The 21,081-nt window shown below is 43.8% G+C and overlaps 1 protein-coding gene across 1 annotated transcript in view; it reads left to right on the top strand.

The window, feature by feature from the left end:
• SYNE1 (spectrin repeat containing, nuclear envelope 1) overlaps window positions 1-21,081 on the top strand; it is a 436,861-nt gene that overhangs the window by 353,525 nt on the left and 62,255 nt on the right. The window contains exon 126 of the mRNA XM_015426162.1: window positions 13,550-13,712. Within this exon, the coding sequence (XP_015281648.1) occupies window positions 13,550-13,712 (163 nt within the window). The remainder of the gene's footprint in view (window positions 1-13,549; window positions 13,713-21,081) is intronic.

Genomic DNA, 21,081 nt, shown 5'->3' with positions numbered 1-21,081 from the left:
TGTTGCAGACATAGAGCAGAAACCATCCAAGCAGGTTTTGTCCCAATTGCTTTGGAAGAAATGGGGGAGTAAGTTGGATGGAGCTGAGCTAAAGGGGGGGAGGGGGCTGTGGCTCAGTGGTAGAGCATCTGCTTGGCATGCAGAAAGTCCCAGGTTCAATCCTCAGTATCTCCAGTTAAAAGATCTGGCAGCAGGTCATGTGAAAGGCCTCTGCTTGAGACCCTGGAGAGCTGCTGCCAGTCTGAGTAGACAATACTGACTTTGATGGACCGAGGGTCTGATTCATTATAAGGCAGTTTCATGTGTGAGTCAATTAACCAATTCCTGGCCAAATTAATTTTCTTCTACTTTTCCCCATCGCCTTTCCCCCCTGACCTTCGGGTTCTTTCTTGATCGTTTCTGTCCTGTTTAATGACCACAATGATAAGTGGGAACACTGGGCAAAAAACTAAACTGAGGTGGAAGAATAAAAGAACATGAAAGACACTGCAGACTTGGCCAACCTGAAAAATCAGCAGTGGATGAATACAGCCTAACTCAAACAGGACACAGTACTTTGTTCCAAGACACTGAAAGGCTGGACAACACTTCCAATTACCATGTCAGATTACACAGGGAAGCCATTTAAATTCATAAACATTAAGTTTCAACAGGAAAGAAGAGAGTTTAAAAATAAATAGGGCATGGTTTCCTGTGCTGAAAAACACAAAAGGCTCTACATCTGACATTAGCACTACAGATAAGATTAGAATTTCAACAGCCAATCCACATACAAAAGAACCTCCTCAGAGACAGTTTGGTGTAGTGGTTAAGTGTGCGGACTCTAATCTGGGAGAACCGGGTTTGATTCCCCACTCCTCCACTTGCACCTGCTGATGTGACCTTGGGCCAGTCACAAGCTCTGGCACAGCTGTTCCTGAAAGAGCAGTTTGTGTCAGAGTTCTCTCAGCCCCACCCACCTCACAGGGTGTCTGTTGTGGGGAGGAGAAGGGAAAGGAGTTTGTAAGCCGCTCTGAGACTCCAAGTGAAGGGCGGGGTATAAATCCAATCTCTTCTTCTTCTTCTCAGGAAACAGGAAACCTCCTCAGGAAACAGTCCATATACGAAAGAGCCTCCTCAGGAAAGCTCCTCCATTAGCATGTTCATAGCCTGGGGAACTCCTACAAGATAATGACTCAGCCCTACCCCACCTTCTGGAGTAGATATAAATTACCTGCCTACCATTTTCTTCTCACCTTGACACAGAGAGTACTCCATCTTTCTGTATTATACCTCTGAGGATGCCAGTCACAGTTACTGGTGAAACATCAGGTTCTACAATACCAAGGCCACGGCCACACAACCCAGAAAATCTACAGCAACTAATGAGTTGGAATTGCTTCTTCCATTTGCAGTAGCCCAGACTAGCCTGGTCTCACCATAGCTCAGAAGCTAAGCATGGGCCCCAAGCACACAGGTCGGATATCGCGGGGGGGAGGTGTGGCTAATTGCCCCGGCGCAGTTTGATCCACAATTATGCGAGCAGACGTGCCGGCGGCACAGCACGGGTCCTTCCCTCGGCGCCAGCGGGTAAATGAGGGACCGGAGGGGAATGCCGCGCACCGGCGCGATCACACCACGGGCGTCTGGAGGCAGCCCTTGGCAAACGTTTACTAGTACCTTGGAGGTACTAGTTTTTAAATCCGCATTGTCGGCGGTAAGCCACAGGTGCGCTCCACTTCCCAGATGTTGGGGTGTGATTGCGCCAGGATAATCTGCCCACCTTCTATGCGTCTCCCGTGGCAACTTTGCCATGTGACGGGGGCCATGCTTGGTACTTAGATGGAAAGATGGGCTGCTATGCCAAGAAGGCAAAAACCACATCTGCTCATCTCTTGCTTTGAAAACCCCATGAGGTAGAACTTCATTGACTTATCACGACACACTTTACCTTATTGTGTCAGATGTAGATGGGATGGGGGTGGGGACAGAAAATAAACATCCAGTCACTCAGCCTGGTGCTTGAATTGAATAATTAATTGCAAACCACTTTTTCATAACCTGCCTGTGTAAAGGAATGCATGCCTTTGAGCATACGCAGAATGTGTTTTATTCAGCACTGAATAGCCTTGTCTAGGGATGCTTGATAGCAGTTCAGCTCACAATCTGTTTATCTCACATTCTCTGATAGCAAACAGGAAGATGGTTTTTCAATGATCAGCTTGAGTGTTGGCTGTTAAGCAAGTTGCTTCGCCTTATTCCTTCCTAAGCATGCAGTACAGCTCAGGCGGCTTTTCATGCACGTGTGTTCTCACACAACCCAATTGAGTTCTTCCTCTGCTTTATACTTGCTGCATAACTGCTCCACTGAGCAGGCAATTGTTTAAATAGGCAGTCACAAGTCATATGAATTAGTTATAAATAAATGCTATGTTTTAATAATTCTCTCTAGTCCATAGTGGCCATAGTGTTGCTGCCAATTAGTTTGAACTGGCCACATTTTTGCACCTGTGCAGTTTTGCAAAAACCCAATGCAAACCTGTTTAGGCGGGGGTGTGGCTACAGGAACAAGCTAGGTGATCAGCTTACACCTGACCTTTGGATATGGCAAGGTTCACCTGTCAAACATGTTCATACCAAAATACACTGCCTCCCTATCGTTGTCATGCTCCTGTCCTCATCCCCACCACCAGAATCTGAGATTAGGGTAAAGGACCGTCACAACCCCTGACCAAGACCTTTCACCTTGCTATATTATATTTATATTACCAGACTGCAAGTCCCTCAGTCTGGTGAGTGCTAGACCAGGAGTATCATGTGGAGTACCTTTTCATGGGGAATAACAAAATTGAGGAAATAGCTCCCGCTCCACACAGTTTTTGCACAGGAAAATGACACTGTTCTGAGCCTGTTTGGGGTCTCCTTTTTTTTTTTTTAAAGAAAATAAACCATTCCCCACAGCTGCTGTGTAGCTGCAGGGAACACAATAATTAAAAAAAATTAACTCGTTTTAAAAAAAACTGTAACATTTAGTTTGGTCCACAATGAAAGTAGCCAAATGCATCTGGAAAGGAGAAACAGACCATGAAAGCAACGGCTCAGTTTGTTTCTTGTCAATGGTTATTTAGAGGCACACGGTATCTGAATCTGGAAATTGTATTTAGCGATCATAGATAATAGGTGTGGCTAGACAAATTAGTGGAGATCTAATCTTCTTGTAGAGCCAGCTCAGCCTATAGCCATCACTACTATTTGTGGCATCAAATTCCACAAGTTGTATATGTGTTCTGTGAAGGTGTTAGCCGAATTGCTCTCAAAGAGAAACAATTGGTACAGTTATTACTATCGGGATTCTTCCGTCTGTGTTTACGGAGGATGGCACTGTTTCCGAGGTTCCCAATGAAAGACTGAGGCAGACTTCCTTAATAATAATGATAGTTTACTGACACACTTCACTCAATAACACACAACAATCACAGCACACAAGAACTAAGAAATTAAGATAGAATGATATAGCCCAGTTGCAATTTGCAGGAAAACGATGGTTGATACTCTGGGGTATAATTACCTAGCTGCAGCTGCGTGGCTCCAAACTTCCAGCGAAGGGGTAAGGATGGGGAGAAAATTAGAAAAGAATGGTGAATGCACTCAGACCAGCTAAGACCACGTGCCAAGAAGTTCTAGCTGCGCAATACTAGAACATAAAGAGGAATGGGTAGGATTTGGGATAGAAAGCTGGGCTTAAGAGGTAAAGCAGGTTTTGTAGAGGGCGTTGTTAGAGAGCGATGGGGGAGTTTCAGAGAGAGTGCTCAAGAGAGTGAACTGTGGGTGCGTTCTAGATTATATCCAAGGGGTCTAGAGGAGGAGCTGGGTCCAGGGGACCTCCCCTGTGACGATGTGTTCTGTCATAGCCAAGAGGTTAGTGATTGGCTACTGTATTTCTCTGGGTTGGCCAGGAAACTGGAGGGCAATTTGAGGTCTAGTTGCTAACTCAATCAAGACACCTGGGCTAGGGATATTCGTATGCAGATGGGTGACTCATGACCATGCGGCCAGGCTGAATACAGGGTTGTTGTGAGTACGTGTAGCTTCGTTGGTGCGAGGGGGAGGGGGCCCTGGAGGTAGGTGACCATGCAGCTGGTCTGAAATGGCATTTTACTAGTTTGAAATGGCACTGTGTGCTTTCTGCGACCACGTGCGTTGATCCATGGCATGTATTAGACACGGGAACACCTTTGGAGAAGCAACCATTGCAAGAACACTGTCTTCGTTAGGCACTCTCACCAGGCGCTCTCAGCATGTCAGTTCCAGGCACAGTTCATCGTTGGCACACCTTATCAGGTACAGTATAACACAGTCCATAAAAACACCATAGCAGGCTTGCTGGCTTACAAAGGAATGGTTTATTTGCTCTCTATTCCAGCTATATGTGATTAGAGGTCATACATATGTGCTTCTTTGTGAGGCCAAAAGTCTTCAAGTTTGGCTCAGTTTTCAACCTTTTCTGTCTTTGATCTCACAGGGACTATAGTTTGTCCTACTTATTAGCTTACTCTACTCTAGCCTTTCTCATTTTGTAGCTGTATACTAGGTACCCTTTCTGACTTAGCTTTAATCTGCATTTACCTGAAGTTTGATCGCTGCAGCAGAGCAGAGAAGGGTGTAAGATATTCCAGAATTATTGTTTTTGTTTACACCGCCTTTCTTCCAAGGTGGATTACATAGATTTTAACCATTAGTATCCCATTTATTCCAAAGGGCTCAAAGTGATTAGCAGCATAATTAATTAATTTCATTAAAACAATCCAGAAAACTTCTTAAAATAGAAGTAAAATTTTAAAATAACCCAGAATCCCCACCACAAACCAAACACTCTACCAACCAGCCCCCCAAACATGCCACAGTTTTATCCCATATTTCTTATTCAAATGTTTTTATGTAAAATGACTGAGTGTGCTGGTCGTTGACGGGAACAATAAATCTGAATCTCCCAAGCATTTTCCACTCTTAGTACAAAATCAGCACCAATAAGCAAAAATAAAAATTTATTATCTTCAGCATGAGCAAAAAGCTCTTCTAAAAGGCAATGGCAGGACTTGCTGCATGGCCTAAGGAAAATTATTTCCAGCGTTTGGGGCAATACAAAAAAAGGACCTGGTTTCTGGTGGTGACCAGCTGAGCAAAGCAAGGGGAAGGAGCAGAGGGTGTCATATCAGTTCCTCTTCATGGCTTCTGTGCAGTCCCACATGGGACCACCCATGCGCAGGCCAGCAATGGAGAAAAATTCTAAAGCTTTCTAGCTGTTTCTAGGTTCTGGAATACTCTCTATCCTCTCCAACATGAGCTGGCATTTTCCTACCCAAACTGGTATGTGATGGAGGCCAGGGGAGCACTATTTCCCTCAGTCCTCTCTTCACTGGCCTGGAGAAAGGACTACCTTTGGCTAGCTCTTCAGGTTTGTTTGTTTTTTACTACAGCGTTTGGTGAGGTTCTTCCCTCTTTTCTTCAATGGCTCTTTTTAAAAAATGTGAAGAATGTGGAACCAAGATGGCTCAGTCAGACAACCGTAAGCATTGTCTGACCCACCTTGGGGAGTCCCACAATATTGCTATCTGCCACCAGTTTACCTTGAAAGTGCATCAGGAGAAGGCTTCCCAATTTAAAGCCCTTCTGTAGGAACAAGCGCTTGGGGCCCCGGAGAAAGACCAGCCTTCTCAAAGGGTTGAGGAACCAGAAGCTCGGGTCTGAAGTCCCTCCATGGGGTCAACGCCCTCAGGATCCTTGTAAAAACTGGACACTTCGTCAGCTCCAAAGTCATTACCAGTGCCAAGGAATTAATGAGAACCATCATCTAAGAAGTCAAAGGCTAAAGTAAAGTCTAGGTCATAGGACTCCCCTGCCAAGCACTCCTCACCTTCAAAGGCCTCAGTTCTTTGTGCACCTTTTTCCTGTACTCTATTGCCACCTCCTATTCTGGCTGCTAGCCTTGAATCCTCAGACCACAATCTCCAGAACCGACCCACCTGTCATCTAAACAGAAAAGGAAGTCAGCCCAGGCAAGCTCAATCTCATCAGATCTCGGGAGCTAAGCAGGTCCAGCCCTGGCTAGTATTTGGAAGGGAGACCTCCAAGGAATACCATGGCTGTGATGCAGAGGCAGGCAATGACAAGCCATCTCTGAATGCCCCTTGCCTTCAAGCCCTACTAGAGGTTGCCACAAGTCAGCATGACAAAAAAATAAAAAGAAGAGGATGTCAGATGTTCCTGCCACCTCGTTTTCATTGGTTCCATTTCAATGGGGTCCTCCCCAGGGTCCGTGGTTTCTCTATCCAGCGATGCCTTTGCCTATGAACTGGTCAACCACCTAGCCTTGGGAACAACAGTCTTCCTTTTATCAGCTTTCACCAGCCTCGATTCCAAGACAGGGTTCAGAGCATCCCACCACCCCGTTGACGTCATTCTTTGCCAGCCCCAAGCACCACAACATATGTTGGAGAAGGAGGAGCACAGTACCATCTTCTGAGGTTGGATCTGTTGCCCCATCAGAGCCATCCCCCAACAAAGTGGTCAGTGAACCCGGCACTATCTCTCCTACTGAGGACTTGCACCTCTATATGAAAGAGCTCATTTGCATGGCTAAGTCCCTGGAGTTGGATGTGGTGCGCTTGGATCCACAACCTTCAGTTCCAGTGCTCAAAGTACTTAACTCTTGGTCATCAGGTCTGATGGTGTTTCTGATGCTGCAGGACTTGCTTGATATTGCTAAAGGGGTTGTGGGCCAAACCTTCCTCAGTGTCTCCCTCTGCAAGGAATTTGGGGACTATGTGTAAAGTGAAGGAGGAGGGATGCAAGTTCGTCTTCAGGCATCCTGTGGCCAGTTCCTTGGTGACTGATGTTGTCCTTTCAAAACACTGTTTTTGGCCCATAATTCTCCCTTCGATAAGGAAGGGAGAAAGTTAGATTCTCTAGGAAAGAAGATATACACCTCTGTGGCATTCACTCTGCACATGGCAAATTTCGATACAATTATGGGGCAGGATCAAATGTTCCTTTGGAAACACATTACACAACACCTTGATACCTTACCTGATGATAAGAGGTCCCTAGCTAAGTGTTGTGTAGTGGGTTAGCCGCATGGAAGAACTACCGAGGCACGCATAATGCACGGCACACTTTATTGGTACACAACACGTACACCTACCAACGGCCGACTGGCCACTTATATACAGTCTGGGGAACACCTGCGGAATCCCATTCTCCCATTCAAACCTCCCGCCAATGTCCCATTGGTTCCCCTAGAGGCAGGGTGCAGGAGCCTAGTCCTCATTGTTCTCTGGACTCAAGCTCCGCTGTATCGCGGGCGCCCAGTGGTGGTCCACGGACATAACATCAAGGTGGTCCAGTCCAAGGGAATTAAGCTAGGAGAGCAACAGATTAATGCTGCACACTATGTGGCCAACACGGCCAGTAGGGCTATGGCTACTGCTGTGGTCCTGTGGAGACACTGGTTTCTTCAAGCTGCTGCCTTGCCAAATGACACCAGTGCAAAGGTTGAAGACTTGCCTTTGAGGGCAGAGGCCTTTTTAGCACCCAAATGGATGGCATATTGGATAGCATCCTCAAGAATGGACACACTGTGAAGACTCTCTAGTCATTACAGCTCCACTTGCTTCAAACACAGGTACTTCCCAAGGCATGTCTCACACCCAGCAGTATCAGAGGCCTTATAGGTTTCAGCCCCAGGAGACCCAGGAGACCCCCTTTTTGCCCTAATTATGGGCCACCACAACCTCCCAGAAAACACCAGGGGAAGCAGCATGGTAAACGGGCCCTAGAGAGCCTGTTGGTAAGGGTAAGCCAGACCAATGACTAGCAGTGTCCACTGTCCCTGTTACCCATCTCACTGTCAGACTAGCTGCTTTTGCAGATGCGTGGGAGAGCATCACTCAGGATGCTTGGGTGTTATCTATAATTCATTCTGGTTCTCACTTATTTGCTGTCCAGGGTTGATTGCTCCCAATTAAGGCACACTCAACCAGGGCTCAGGCGTCCTCTGCTGCCTTTCTGGGAAAGATCCCCCTGCCGAATATTTGCAAGGCAGCAACATGATCATCAGCACTGACACTTGTCAAGCACTACACCATCTACAGTGACTCCAGGAACGATGTACCTGTGGGGAAAGCAGTGCTTCAGTTATTGTTCCACTGAGGATCCTATACCCTCCTCCTTTGGTGAGATAGCTTGCTGCACAGGAGCCATGAAGATGAAAACATGGTTACACTTACTTGTAGCTGTTGTTCATCGAGTGGTCTTCTGTGCAGACACACAGCCAGCCAGCCTTCCTTTCCCCACTGTGGGGTCTTCCACTCTGGAATCCTTTTCCACGGCAGCGAAGGGAGGATTGAGGGAAGGAGCACTTCCCCCACCTCCATCACTTGCCAGTTTGAGTGGGAAAACTCCAGCTTACTTTGGAGGAGAAAGGGAGTGTTTCAGAGCCTAGAAAGAGCTAGAAAGCTTTGGAATTTTTCTCCACAGTAGGCCTGTGCATGCACAGTCCCATGTGTGCCTGCATAGAAGACCACTCGACAGACAACAGTTATAGGTAAGTGCAACTGTTTTCCTGTGCACAAGTTCATAGATCATTAAAGGCTTTACAAGATAATAACCTTTGATCCTTGGAACCATCAGGCAAGTAATTCAAGCCACTGAATGAGCAGACGTGTTTTGTACCAATTGAAGCTTTTGTGTTGTCTTCAAAAGCCACCTTATATTATACACAGGACACTCAGGCACTGACCAGAACACACCAGCTTTAGTTTCAATGTGGTGACTTTACCACATGTTTTTCCATCACAGCCTGGAACCAGAATGACCTTGTGAGGACTCAACTGTTAATCTTCTGTCCCTGTGGTTTAACTTTTATTAATATGTAGGTAGCACTTACCTTCTCTTAGTGCAGGTGGTTCTTTTGTCTGGCTACTTACTTTCCCCTCAGCAATTCGTTTCTACAGCTGAGGTGCTTTGAGAAACACAACCCACCTGCATGAGCAGGTGGTGCCCAGTGACAGAGTGGGTCAGACCATTGGGAGAGTGAGACTGGATATTGGGGACTTCATTCTCCCCCAGCCTTTCTTCCTGATGGAGACCTGAAATAGCTTACCTCATTCCCTTGCCTTTATGTTATCTTCACAATAGCCCTGTGAGGTAGATGAAGCTCAGAGAGTGAGACTGGCCCATGGTCACCCAGTTTAATCCATGGTGAAAGTCACCATATAACATTCAGATTACCATTATTCAGAGAAACATTTTTTAATTAAAAACATTAATTAAAAATATTTTGTTTAAGTCCCATTGATTTCAGTGTGGATGTTTAATCAGTATAAGCATAATTATTGCTTTTCATTTAATATATCTATCCTCATTTTTAACTTTCTGTAAACTGCACTAATCCCATGTATTTGCCCAGTTGCACAGTTTCTTTTCTCGTTATTCTTACCGTTATCTGACCCGCCTGGAGATGTTTTGGCATTTGCAGTAAATATCTTTCTCCCTCTAAACTCTCCCTTGTTAAAAGACCCATTTACTATCTCTCCCCCTCTCCCATATCCAAAGCCTTTTGCTATGCTTATAACCAGACACACTTTTTCCAGGGCTGCCCTCCTTTGCACAGTTGAGTCTACAACTGTTCACAATCTACACTCAAGGCCTTTTTTCCTCCGCCCCTCCCCCATTCATGGCCTACATTCCAGGAGATCACTCTGGCACATGTTGATGAATGTAAGTTTTATTTAGAAACATGACCACTTGTCACAGCTCAGTCTCATATTATCAGACAGCCTCTTACTAACATTTGTTTGGTGTGTGAGCATTTTTTGCGCAGTGTTGTATGGAACACAGTCTTTACTAGCTTTTGGACTGAATGCTCTTCTATTTAATCCTGGAAAGTTTAATGCTGGTTTCGGCAGATTTATGTGCCGTGAGGATGGCGGATGACCGCAGTGTGGATTCAGACCTCCCTGATTGCAATTGCGATGTGACAAGGCAGGCATATTATTCATTTTCTTTTATGTATTTCTTTTCTGTCACTTTCATATTCAGTAGGTGATTAAATGGGTGCTAACTGCTGGCAAACTGAGGTCTGCTCTTTAAAATGCTTGAGCTTTCAGAAATGTGGAATCAGCAAAACAGTTTATTTAATGGGGAACAACCTTGCTGCACATGCAGTGATGCTCTGTGAAACTATACAGCTGGTTTTACTGACTATTAAATGCATCCTACATTACACATGAGACATAGAAGAAAAACACATCTGATGGTAGACTTCTGTGTGCTGCTAATGGGGCGTTGAGAAGGACTGACGCGGGAATGGTTTTATAGAAGTATTTCAAGCACTATGCATGTTATGAGGATTCTCCATTAACCATTTTTGGATCTATTTCAAACTATCCAATATGTTCTCAGTCTGTGTAGAACATTTCACTTGTTATTGCTGTCCAAACAGAAGCATGAATGAAACTGCATCAGAACTGTACTCAGCATATGTGACTGAAATACAACCCCTTCAGAACAAGGAGTGCCAGAGCAGAGTTTTCTTTCATTGCTCCGAGTTCTAGAAAGTTTTTTTTAAACTTTGTTTCTATTTTCTTTTGTCAAAAAAGTACCGTCAGGCATGTATTAATTATTGTGAGTGTTAGAATTGTAAGTAAGCCGGGAAAATATTTTTCTGAGGTCGTAGCATTTAAAAACATTCATTGTAAAATATTGTTAGTAACCAGCTGTCTGACTGGATCATCGTTTTGACTTCATGATACACTGTAGTGGGCGTGTGAATCATAGTAAATTTATGTTTAGAATTAAACACATTTTAAGGCATGTATAATTCTGAATATTACAGTAAATAGTATCCTACACTAAGGAAGCAGAGAAGGTCAACTCGCTAAGATATGATGAGGACTGTGAGAAAAGTACAGCAAATAGCAAGCACTTACTGTACTTATGCATATAAATCTATCAGGCTTGCTATATTTATACAGCCTTGCTTCAACCTGTCATGTGATGATTCCAAGCTGCTATTTTGAATGTGGAATCTTTGTTACTGAGGAAAGGAATTCAGCCCAGGCTTCTTAAAGCAATATGTTCAGTGATGTTCTATGCAATTTTCCAAGAACGTTGGCTTCCAAGTATCTCAGAAAGTGCACAGTTGCATTTTATTTTGTTCTGTGCGATTGGGCCAACTCTCTCAAGTGACTATATTACTTATATTGTCTCTCACACCACTGACCTATAACAAATAGTATGCCAGGATTTTGCATTCTAGTCTTTTCATACAATGTGTATTTCCTAGATAGTACATGCACACAGAAGCACCTTAAGCCCTTTTGTCTGACCCAGAGAACAAAACTAACTGAACAGGATAACAGACACTAGTATATTTTCCATATAGTTTTAGGTACTTATTATTTTGCTAAGCTTGGCCGGGACATTTGTACATTTCCTGAGTAAAGAGGTATTAAAGGTTATGGTGTGCTTAGTCTTTAATCTCCTACAGTGCAGGGGGTGTGAATATAACCTATGGACTCCAAATGTAATTTTACCCAAGGAAAAATTAGATTACTAAGATTCTGGTTTTAAATTTGCAAATGTTAGTGTTTGCCACAGAACAAAGTTTAAGTTTAGTGGCACCTTTAAGACCAACAAAGTTGCCTCAAGAAGTTTGCCAGAAAAATCTATAAGAATACCAGTAAGGAAGTATTTGCTTTCCCTGTACCGGCATTGTTCCAAAGACCACAGAAATTAGGAAAAGACTGACTTGTCCATTGTGATTGTCTTGATGGTGCACTTTTAATTGCAGTTGATCTGCAATGAGGGTCAGTTGCTTGCAGCTGAACTCTGTAAGCGGCAGATATCCCTATCATAATTTTTCGGTCATATGTGAATAGAAATCCTGGGGTTCTCTCATTTCTGTTGTTTTAGTATCATATGTTGGCCAGCCAAGTTGGAAGTTTTGCCTCCATTCATTTTCCTCAGTATACAAGTGAGATTTTATCTCCATTCAGATGTGGGTGTGCCTTCATTTTATTTTAGGCTTTGAGTTTTGCAGATAGCTAAATTTTCCTATTGTTCCTATTTATTTATTTCTTGAAAATCCACATAGGGGGTCCACATCATTGTTTGGTGGCCTGCAGCCAATTCCAATCACAATATTGTTTTTATTACTGGGTCAATTTATTTTTACCCACATGCTCTCCTCAGAACTATAATGTTCACTGTCTCAGATTTCCGTGCAGGTGTACGCAATATGGACGTATGTACATACATGGAATCCTAAGCAGAGTTACACCCTCCTACGCCCACTGATTTCAATTGTTTCAAAAGGGTATAACTCTGTTTAGGATTGCCCTGTATATACAGCAACATTATAATGACATATGGATTAGTAAATTAATTGAAGCATTGGCTTTCATGGGCAAAATCTACTATTCACTGGTGTCAGAGTCCCAAGTCAATCAAGCTCAACAACGGTCCTTGATAAAGGTGCAGTTTATTGAGAAACGTACTCAGGTCATCATATGACACACTTTTTTAAATTTGGCACTTTGTGTCAGGAATGGGGGGTTAGGCGGGAATACAGATTATTATACCCAGTTCATACAGGTCCCCCGATGGAGGCAGACCAATAAGCAGGAGCAAGCAAGCACGCTCAAAAGAAAATGGCCCCCGGCTCTCAATGGGAAAAGCAGCACGGCCAAGCATGGCTTCAAGGCCACAGGAGAGATAACAGGAAGAAACCTGGAGCGCATTCCATGAGGGGGGGGCGCAGAGGGAAGGCGGGGAGCGGGAGGAACACAGCCCAAACCATGGCGGCATCAGCCAACAACTGGTTTATGACAGATGTTCCTTGAAAAATGGCTGAGTTAGGATGTCGTGTTTGGGCACACAGAGCCAGTTGGGCAGCATTCATTAGTCAGTGGGATTCCTCCATCTCTTCTTCTTCCCTTGCTTTCCAGAGCCAGGGATTTCCTAAATTTGAATTTCCTAAAGGTACACAATTTCTTAACTAAGAAAACCTTGTTCAATTTCATTTTAAATTTCTAGTCTCCCAGCTGTATCCCATCCAATCTAACACACTGAGTGCTTTCTCTTCTGAAAATAATCTGTTTAGGATTGCACTGTACATGTTTCAGCTGTTAAGAAAGCCTTGGTCAATTTAATCCTCAATATATGAGGAGACCAAACTGCAGCATCAGAGATTTTGTTAACTGGTTTTGCAGATAAATTTCAGGACTAGTTATGTGTATTAATTAGTGTCACAAGACATTTTCTTTCATGGGAGTAGCTTCTGTCTCTTCAGAATACTATTAGTGATTGTAGTCCTGAATTAAGATGCTCTTTACCAATTATAGACCACATTTATGATGTCGAATGTACATTTACAATTTTGTGACTAAAATGTTCAGTGACATTTTCAGTTGTTAAGCAAAATATCCAATCTGCAAATTGCCCAGAAGAATGTATTGTTCAACAACTACTTAATAACATGCGTGGTGTTTGTTACCTGTGATTCTGACAGGATGAAGAAACTAAAGGAGACCTTGGTTGCAGTCCAGCAGTTGGATAAGAACATGAGCATCCTGAGAGCTTGGCTTGCCCACATTGAGTCTGAGCTGTCCAAACCCATTGTCTATGAAACCTGTGACTCCGAGGAGATTCAAAGGAAACTAAATGAACAGCAGGTAAAACAAAAATATGAGGTAGAAGAGCAAAAAAACATGAATCACTCCCACTCTCCATTGCATAATGGTGAGGGTGACCCAAGTGTGGTACAGGCTTGGGCCTGCTGTATCCAGCTCAATTTTACAAGAGGGCGGTGAGAGGAAGATGCCCTTAAAATTCGAAGCAGATGATGCTTATGGCATTACTCTGATAGAGTCTTCTGGCTTTGACATCCAGTCAACATGGAACTGCTCACTGACCCTGCCAAACAAAGGTAAGGCACCGTGATGTTATGACCAGAGTGTCAGCTAATTTAATAATTAGCTTTTTATTGTATGGGGGGGTTTGAAGTGGATTGCGAGGCATTGTTTACTGCCATAGAGGGAGCACTCTGTGTTTGAACATTGCAAGCCTTCTAGATGCTTGAGAATCTCCATATTTAGAAATGCTCAAATATTTGTTCTACTTGGCTGTTATTAAACATGTGTCTGGATTCATTTGCATGTGAAATTGCATGAGCTGTAGAGAAATAATATTTAATTTCCATGCTTCTGCAGAACCTGCAAAACCATGGATGTAATGCAAAAAGAAGGAAGAAAAAGGTTATCAAAAGTGAAAGGGGACACATACATTAGTTGTAGGGGTTTTTAACTCTGCAAAACTCTTGACTCTGGGATAGCTTTGACTCACCCATTTCTCTTTTGCAATCAGATTATTCATGTGTAAGGGTTTTTTTAAAAGCCTGATTCAGTCTACTACTGAGGATTTAATACAAGAATCTTTCATCAGAGTCTGCAGTGACCAAAGATATGGGGGGAGGCAGAATTGAAAGAGAGAACACTGGTACAATTTAATGACTTCCCAACTCATTACAGACTTCCCAAGAGGTCAGAGAACCTTAAGAGAGCCATAAGTCTGCATTTACTTACATATATGCTATCGAGTCACAACTGACTTATGGCAACCCCAGCAAGGGGCTTTCAAGGCAAGTGAGACGCAGAGGTGGTTTGCCATTGTGTTCCTCCACAGAGGCTTTCTTGGTCTCCCATCCAAGTACCACCCCTTCTTAGGTTCGGAGATCTGACAAAATCAGGCTATAGCATACCACCTTTCCTCCCAAGAGTGCATTTGCAGGTCACTATTGCAATGTGAAATTGCACAAGTGTGCTACTAAGAAATTTTTCCTAGAGCCCACAGCTGTGATTTCTACTTAAGGGGCAGCTTCAGTGGAGATTCTGGCACTTGTCAGGATTTCTCTAATCTCTCTGGGTGTAATTTGGGGCTTTTGGAATGATGTCTAACCGCTGTTAGATACAGTGCAGCAGAAACAGGGTTTCCATGTGGCATGTTTCCCTGCATTTTCTCTGCACCGGTCCCCTGTGCACCACCATGGAGGGGTTTTTGTATGCTTTTTAATGGCAATTGACATGTTCTAACAATCTGTGTTACTAGTACTTCTTCACCCAAAGAGTGATTAACACATGGAATTCACTGCCACAGGAGGTGGTGGCAGCTACAAGCATGGACAGCTTCAAGAGGGAATTGGATAAACATATGAAGCAGAGGTCCATCAGTGGCTATTAGCCACAAGGTATAGATAGGAACTCTCGGTCTGGGGCTTGTGATGTTCTGTATTCTTGGTGCTTGGAGGGGGGGCAATAGTGGGAGGGCTTCTAGTGTCCTGGCCCCACTGGTGGACTCCTGATGGCACCTGATATTTTTGGCCACTGTGTAACAGAGTGTTGGACTGGATGGGCCATTGGCCTGATCCAACTTTGGCTTATGTTCTTATGTTCGTAGCTTTCACTTTTTGTAAAAGTACATCACTCTAATTGCAGAAATAGAAGGGAAAAGTCATATCTCCTCAATGAAAACAGCTAGAGATTTACTTTTCAAAAAATACTAATGTGAGTAGGATCCCAATCCTGCCTACATCAGCACAATTTTCCAGCTACATGGGGGCCATCCTGGCTTTGCGACAATCTTTCTTTCCTCTCTGTTTTCTTCAGGTTTGTAGTCTGTGGACATTGGAGAATTTTTTTCAGAGTCCTAGACCCCAAAAGTCAGAGATCCAAGGAGCAGAAAGTTACCCATTTGAAAGAAGAAGAAGAAAAAATTTTAAGCCCACACTTTTAGGCACCCAAGGGGATTTCTGTTAATTTGCCTTTTTGTTGCAGGAGAGTGCAATTAGGGAACATCAAGATTTAAGATGCAAAATGCACCCTAATAGGAAGCCACAATCATTATAATGCATTACTGTTCAAAGGCTTACACAGGTACAAATGGCTGTCAGTGGGCTCCAACATCAGTAAAAGGGACAAACCAGGCTTGATACTAGGAGTTCCATATACTCTTTTTTTCCCCCATTTATTTTTAAAGCAAGTGCATAGGAGCCTGATTTGCATTAGGATCATGGTGTTGTGGAAGTTGGGTTTAAGCCTCCTCCCATACACACCGTTTTCCCAACCTGAAACAGTCCTATGCGGCAGCTGTTTGCAAGGTTGAGTTAAACTGGCAAATGGCTACTCTTTGTGGCCATGTCAGATGGGGCAAAGTATGGAAAGGAATAACCTTTCTTTGAGCAATGAAGCTTTATTTATTTATTTATTTATTGTATTTATACCCCGCCCTCCCTGCAAACGGGCTCAGGGCGGCTTACAACAGAGCACAAAGTACAGCTTTAGCTAATTATATGGCAGTTTTGAACTCATAGTCTTAGGAAAAGTGATTGAGAGAACAATTCCAGAGTTCCTGGATGAACACCTGTCCCTAACCATGTCCTTCAGGCTGCTTGCCTGCTCCTTTTTAAGGCCTTAGCTTTGCTGGCCTCTCTTTGGTCCCGATCAGACAGGTCTTTAGATCAGTACCAGGCACTCATGCCTGGCAGATTTAAAAGTAATGACCAGATAGCAACATCTAGGAAACATGCCTCTTCCGTGATCATCCGGTTTTGCCACGGTAGGGAGCCATACTTAATAGATACTGGTGAAAGTCCAGTGTTTTTGCTTCCTGATGGGCCACTGACGGACTTTTCACCATCTGATCGTTCCATTGCACAACTAGCCCATTGGGATGGTCTGACGTCAGACCATCCAAAGCGGCCGCCATTTAAAATATGTGCATAAGTAAAAGTACATCACGTAAAAGTAAAACACGTAAATGCACAACAGCCGCATAGCTCCACTCAAACGTTCCAGACAATTTCATGTTTCTGAACGGCCCATGAATTTTATGAACTGCATTAATTAAAAAGGTACCTAGAGGGAGGTACCACTGGCAGTGCTTTAACCATTCAATTCCGTGCATGCATGGATAAACAAGTACACATTGAGGTGCAGATGCGCATGCGCAAACAGAATTTTTTTAAAAAGCCAACCGCGCAGCTCCTTCAGGTGGATGCCATCTAGACAATCAACCGCGGAGTACGTGTGCGGTAAGGGGAGCTGTCTGGTCGTGCAACACCAGATTAAAAAAGATCTGGATCAAATTAGAGCCAGTTCAATGGCAGATTTAGCTGCCCATCTGAACACACCCCTAGACTTTCAAATGCCAGCTGAAAGAGGTGATGAGTCCATCCATAGCTTCCTGGCTTTCATGGTAAGGCAGACCATCTCCTGAGAGCTGACTGGTTGATAGATACAACCTCTTGCTTCCCTGATTTCACTCCTTCCTTCCCTGTTTTAACCCCATGATTGCCCCACTGATACCTGACATTGCTAGACAATATCTGCATTGTTGGACTCCTGTTTAGCAGCCAGTGAAGTTTCTGTGGTGACCAGAACACTGATATCTAGTGGGGCAGCTGGATGGTCCCCTAGGTGCTCTTCTCTGCCCCTAGTGGGAGTTTGGGGAACTTCTAACCCTAGTGGGAGTCTGGGGAAACAGGAACCAGGAGTGGGTGAATCTGTCTGTCTTACTTATGTAGCTGAGAATGAACAAGCTGAAATTTAAGGCGGATAAGATGGAGGTGAAGCTGGCTGGCAAAGCCAACACTCTTAAAAGTGTTATACTTCCCTAGTTAATTTATTCCTATTGGGATGAGTTAGGGATCTTGCACTGCCATCCTAAGCAGAGTTATACCCTTCTAAGTCAAATGAAGAAAATGGGCTTAGAAGGTTGTAACTCTGTTTAGGGTGGCACTCTTGGAGTCCCTTTGGACTCTAGTTTTCTGTTAGAGATACAGGTAGGTACTGTAACAAAACTGCTCTTTCATCTAGCACTCAGATTGGTTCCCTTTTTTGGACTCAGCTGATCTGACCACACTTAGCCACATTCACTAAACTGTAGACTATTTAATGCTCTGTACATGGGACAGGCTTCAAAGCGAATTCAGATACTTATGATGGTGTAAAATGTGGCAGTTTATTTACTATCTGGAGCAAGTCACTTTATACACATTATGCTAACTTTAACACCTTTTCATTGGTTGCCCATTTGCTTCTGGGTTAAATTTGAGGTGTTGTTTATTTAAATCCCTCAGTTATTTAGGAGGGCTTTTAATTGATGGATTTTACTGATGACTAACAGTTCCTTCCTAAGCACAGTCACACCCTTCTAAGCCCACTGACTTCAGTGAACACAAAAGGATGTAACTGTTTAGGATTGAACAATTGGTACTGATCATGTGGAGGCTTCGGATCTTGTCATTTAATGATTTATATATTTTGAATTATCTCATAAACTGTGTTGAGTCTTCTTGTGGAGAAAGGTGGGATTGAAACATTTTAAATAAAAATAGCTTCCCAATCTGAATCATGCACCTGATGTTTAAGGAAAGAAAAGTCTAGGAGCTTCGTTCATGGACCTCCCAGCATCATGGTGTCTGGCCCGAACCACATTGTCAGTCTCCCCACCAGACAGAGCTTTTAAAAAGTACTTTTAGCAGTGGCCACCATAGCTTTTCCAATAACAAGTCAAAAGGCTGAGAGTATGTTTACCCATGATCTTTATGACAGGACATAAGGATAATGTAGGTACCTATCTCCCTTGCCGGCAAACAGCAGCCTAAATGAAGGTGCAGTGGTAGACAGGGCTATTTTTGGGCAGGAACGCACAGGAACGGAGTTTCGGCTGGCTCCCAAGTTGGCCACGCCCAGCAGGAACTCATTAGGATTGGCTACAATTAGGGGTATGTAGCCAAACATGCAAAAAGCCCTGGGTTTTGACAACAAACAAGGTAAAGAGAATAAGAAGCAATAGGTGGGTGTGGCTGGATGACCACACTTCTGGTAACATGGGGATGTGGCCTAATATGCGAATGAGCTGTGCTGTCAGGGTGTGGCCTAATATGCTAATGAGTTCCTGCTGTTGGGTATGGCCTATTATGCTAATGAGTTCCTGCTGGGCTTTTTCTACAAAAAAAGCCCTGGTGGTAAATGAGGAGGAACATTATCCATATGATCCAAGCAATTCACGGGGTTGTTGGTTGTATGTGTGGCTTTTGCAGCATGGAAGTAAAATATGTGGTTTACTCTGCTTTCTTTCTTCGATGAGGCTGAATCACAAACCTTCCAATCTCTTCTAAGTCCTTCATCTTTTACGTAAAAGAGCACAGACATCAGATTGCCCCCCATGATCGAGCTTCCCTCTGCTAACCGATCGATGACTTTTCTGCATCTCCACCCCCCCCTCCATTTGTAGAATTCTCTTTGTCTCACCCAAAAAAGTCTCTTCCACCTAGTTGTTGTTCAGTCGCACAGTCGGGTCCGACTCTTCGCGACCCCATGGACCAGATCCTGCCAGGCCCTCCTGTCTTCCGCTGTCCTCTGAAGTTTGTTCAATTTCATGTTCGTTGCATCGATGACACTGTCTAACCATCTCATCCTTTGCCGTCCCCGTCTTCTTTGACCTTCAATCTTTCCCAGCATGAGGGTCTTCTCCAGGGATTGCTCCACCTAGTAGCCAGACCTAAATATATCTACCTCCTGTGTGATGGGTGTGTGGAAATAATACATATTGGAATTACTTTTAAAAGCATTCCCTTCTAATCTGCCAAATGGATACTACTACTGGTGTTGTCTTCAGTAGTCTTAAGGCGCTCCAGCACATAAATGGAGTTGGTGCATGATAGATGGAATAATGATGTTTCTTAGGGATGTGCAGCCAAAAATGTACTCATCTGGAGCCAACAAATAATGCCTGTTCATAAATATACTAAATCCAAATCTTAATCCAAACATATTTACTTCCAGTTTTCAGGAGTGTTTGGAAGCTTTTCAATCTGACAGTTATTCTGGGATCTCTAAGTCTGGTTTCCTTTTCCCTGGCAACAGGAGGCAGGAAGGACAGCAAGAAAAAGCAGTAACTCATCAGATATGTCCTGAAAGGGATAATGTCCAACCAGAACAGTTTGCCAAAGTTTCTGCTGAACAGAATTATCCAAGTTGGCAGCTTTGCGCGTGACATTTCACTTTCTACCACTCATTGCACAATCTACTTGCCTTGAGAGGGTTTTCTGATTCTATATAAGCATAGGTCACATTTATGAAAATTATTTTATTCTCTGCAGTTGTGTCCATGGTCTACACACACACGCCATGATAGCAGCCCACCTGTAGCAGCTGTGCGTGCCCCACACTGAGATAGGCAGGGCTTCAGGATTGGGGGAATAGAAACGGGACTATCTGCCAGCACCCACTACATCGTCACAGGCAGACAGGCCACCCTGCAGCCTGACAGTATAGAGGCAGAGGCTTTTGGCTTTCCTTTTACTTTTATGGCTTTTACAGAGTAGAGATATACAGACTTAGAAGGTAAAAGACAGTGATGACAAAGGGACAGATCATCTTTCTGTGCAGGGGAGAACTACTAATACAGCAACTTTCAGGAACCATTGTTGAATTTAAAGGCACAGCTACTATGTAGGATCCTGCCAGCCTAGCAGTTCGAAAGCAAGAAATTGCAAGTAGATAAATAGGTACCACTTCGGTGGGAAGGTAACAGCGTTCCATGCGCCTTGGTGTTTAGTCATGCCGGCCACATGACCACGGAAATGTCTTTGGACAGCGCTGGCTCTTTGGCTTTGAAACGGAGATGAGCACCGCAACCCTAGAGTCGGATTCGACTGGCTTTCGAGCAAGGGAACCTTTACCTTTACTATGTAGGAACTAGTTGGTATGTCTACCCATTCACAAGCAGAAGGAGTCTATTATTATTATTTTTTAATCCCCTGAAGACAGGGTAGCTTTATTAATTTTTTGTTACACCTACAGACTAACAGAAAAGAAAAAGGGGAAGGGAAAAAGTTACCCCGGGATAAAAGGACAGCAAATTAAACCTACACTATGACTAAAAACCCAAGAGGGAAGGTCCTTAACAGTTAGTATTCAGTTAGTATTAAAACTTATAACTTTTCATTTAAGTCAATGAATTCAAGAATTAGTCAGTCCG

Source organism: Gekko japonicus, unplaced genomic scaffold, assembly GCF_001447785.1.
Source record: "Gekko japonicus isolate JY-2015 unplaced genomic scaffold, Gekko_japonicus_V1.1 scaffold223, whole genome shotgun sequence".
In the NCBI taxonomy this organism is placed as follows: Eukaryota; Metazoa; Chordata; class Lepidosauria; order Squamata; family Gekkonidae; genus Gekko; species Gekko japonicus.
This window is presented reverse-complemented; position numbering and strand designations above follow the sequence as displayed.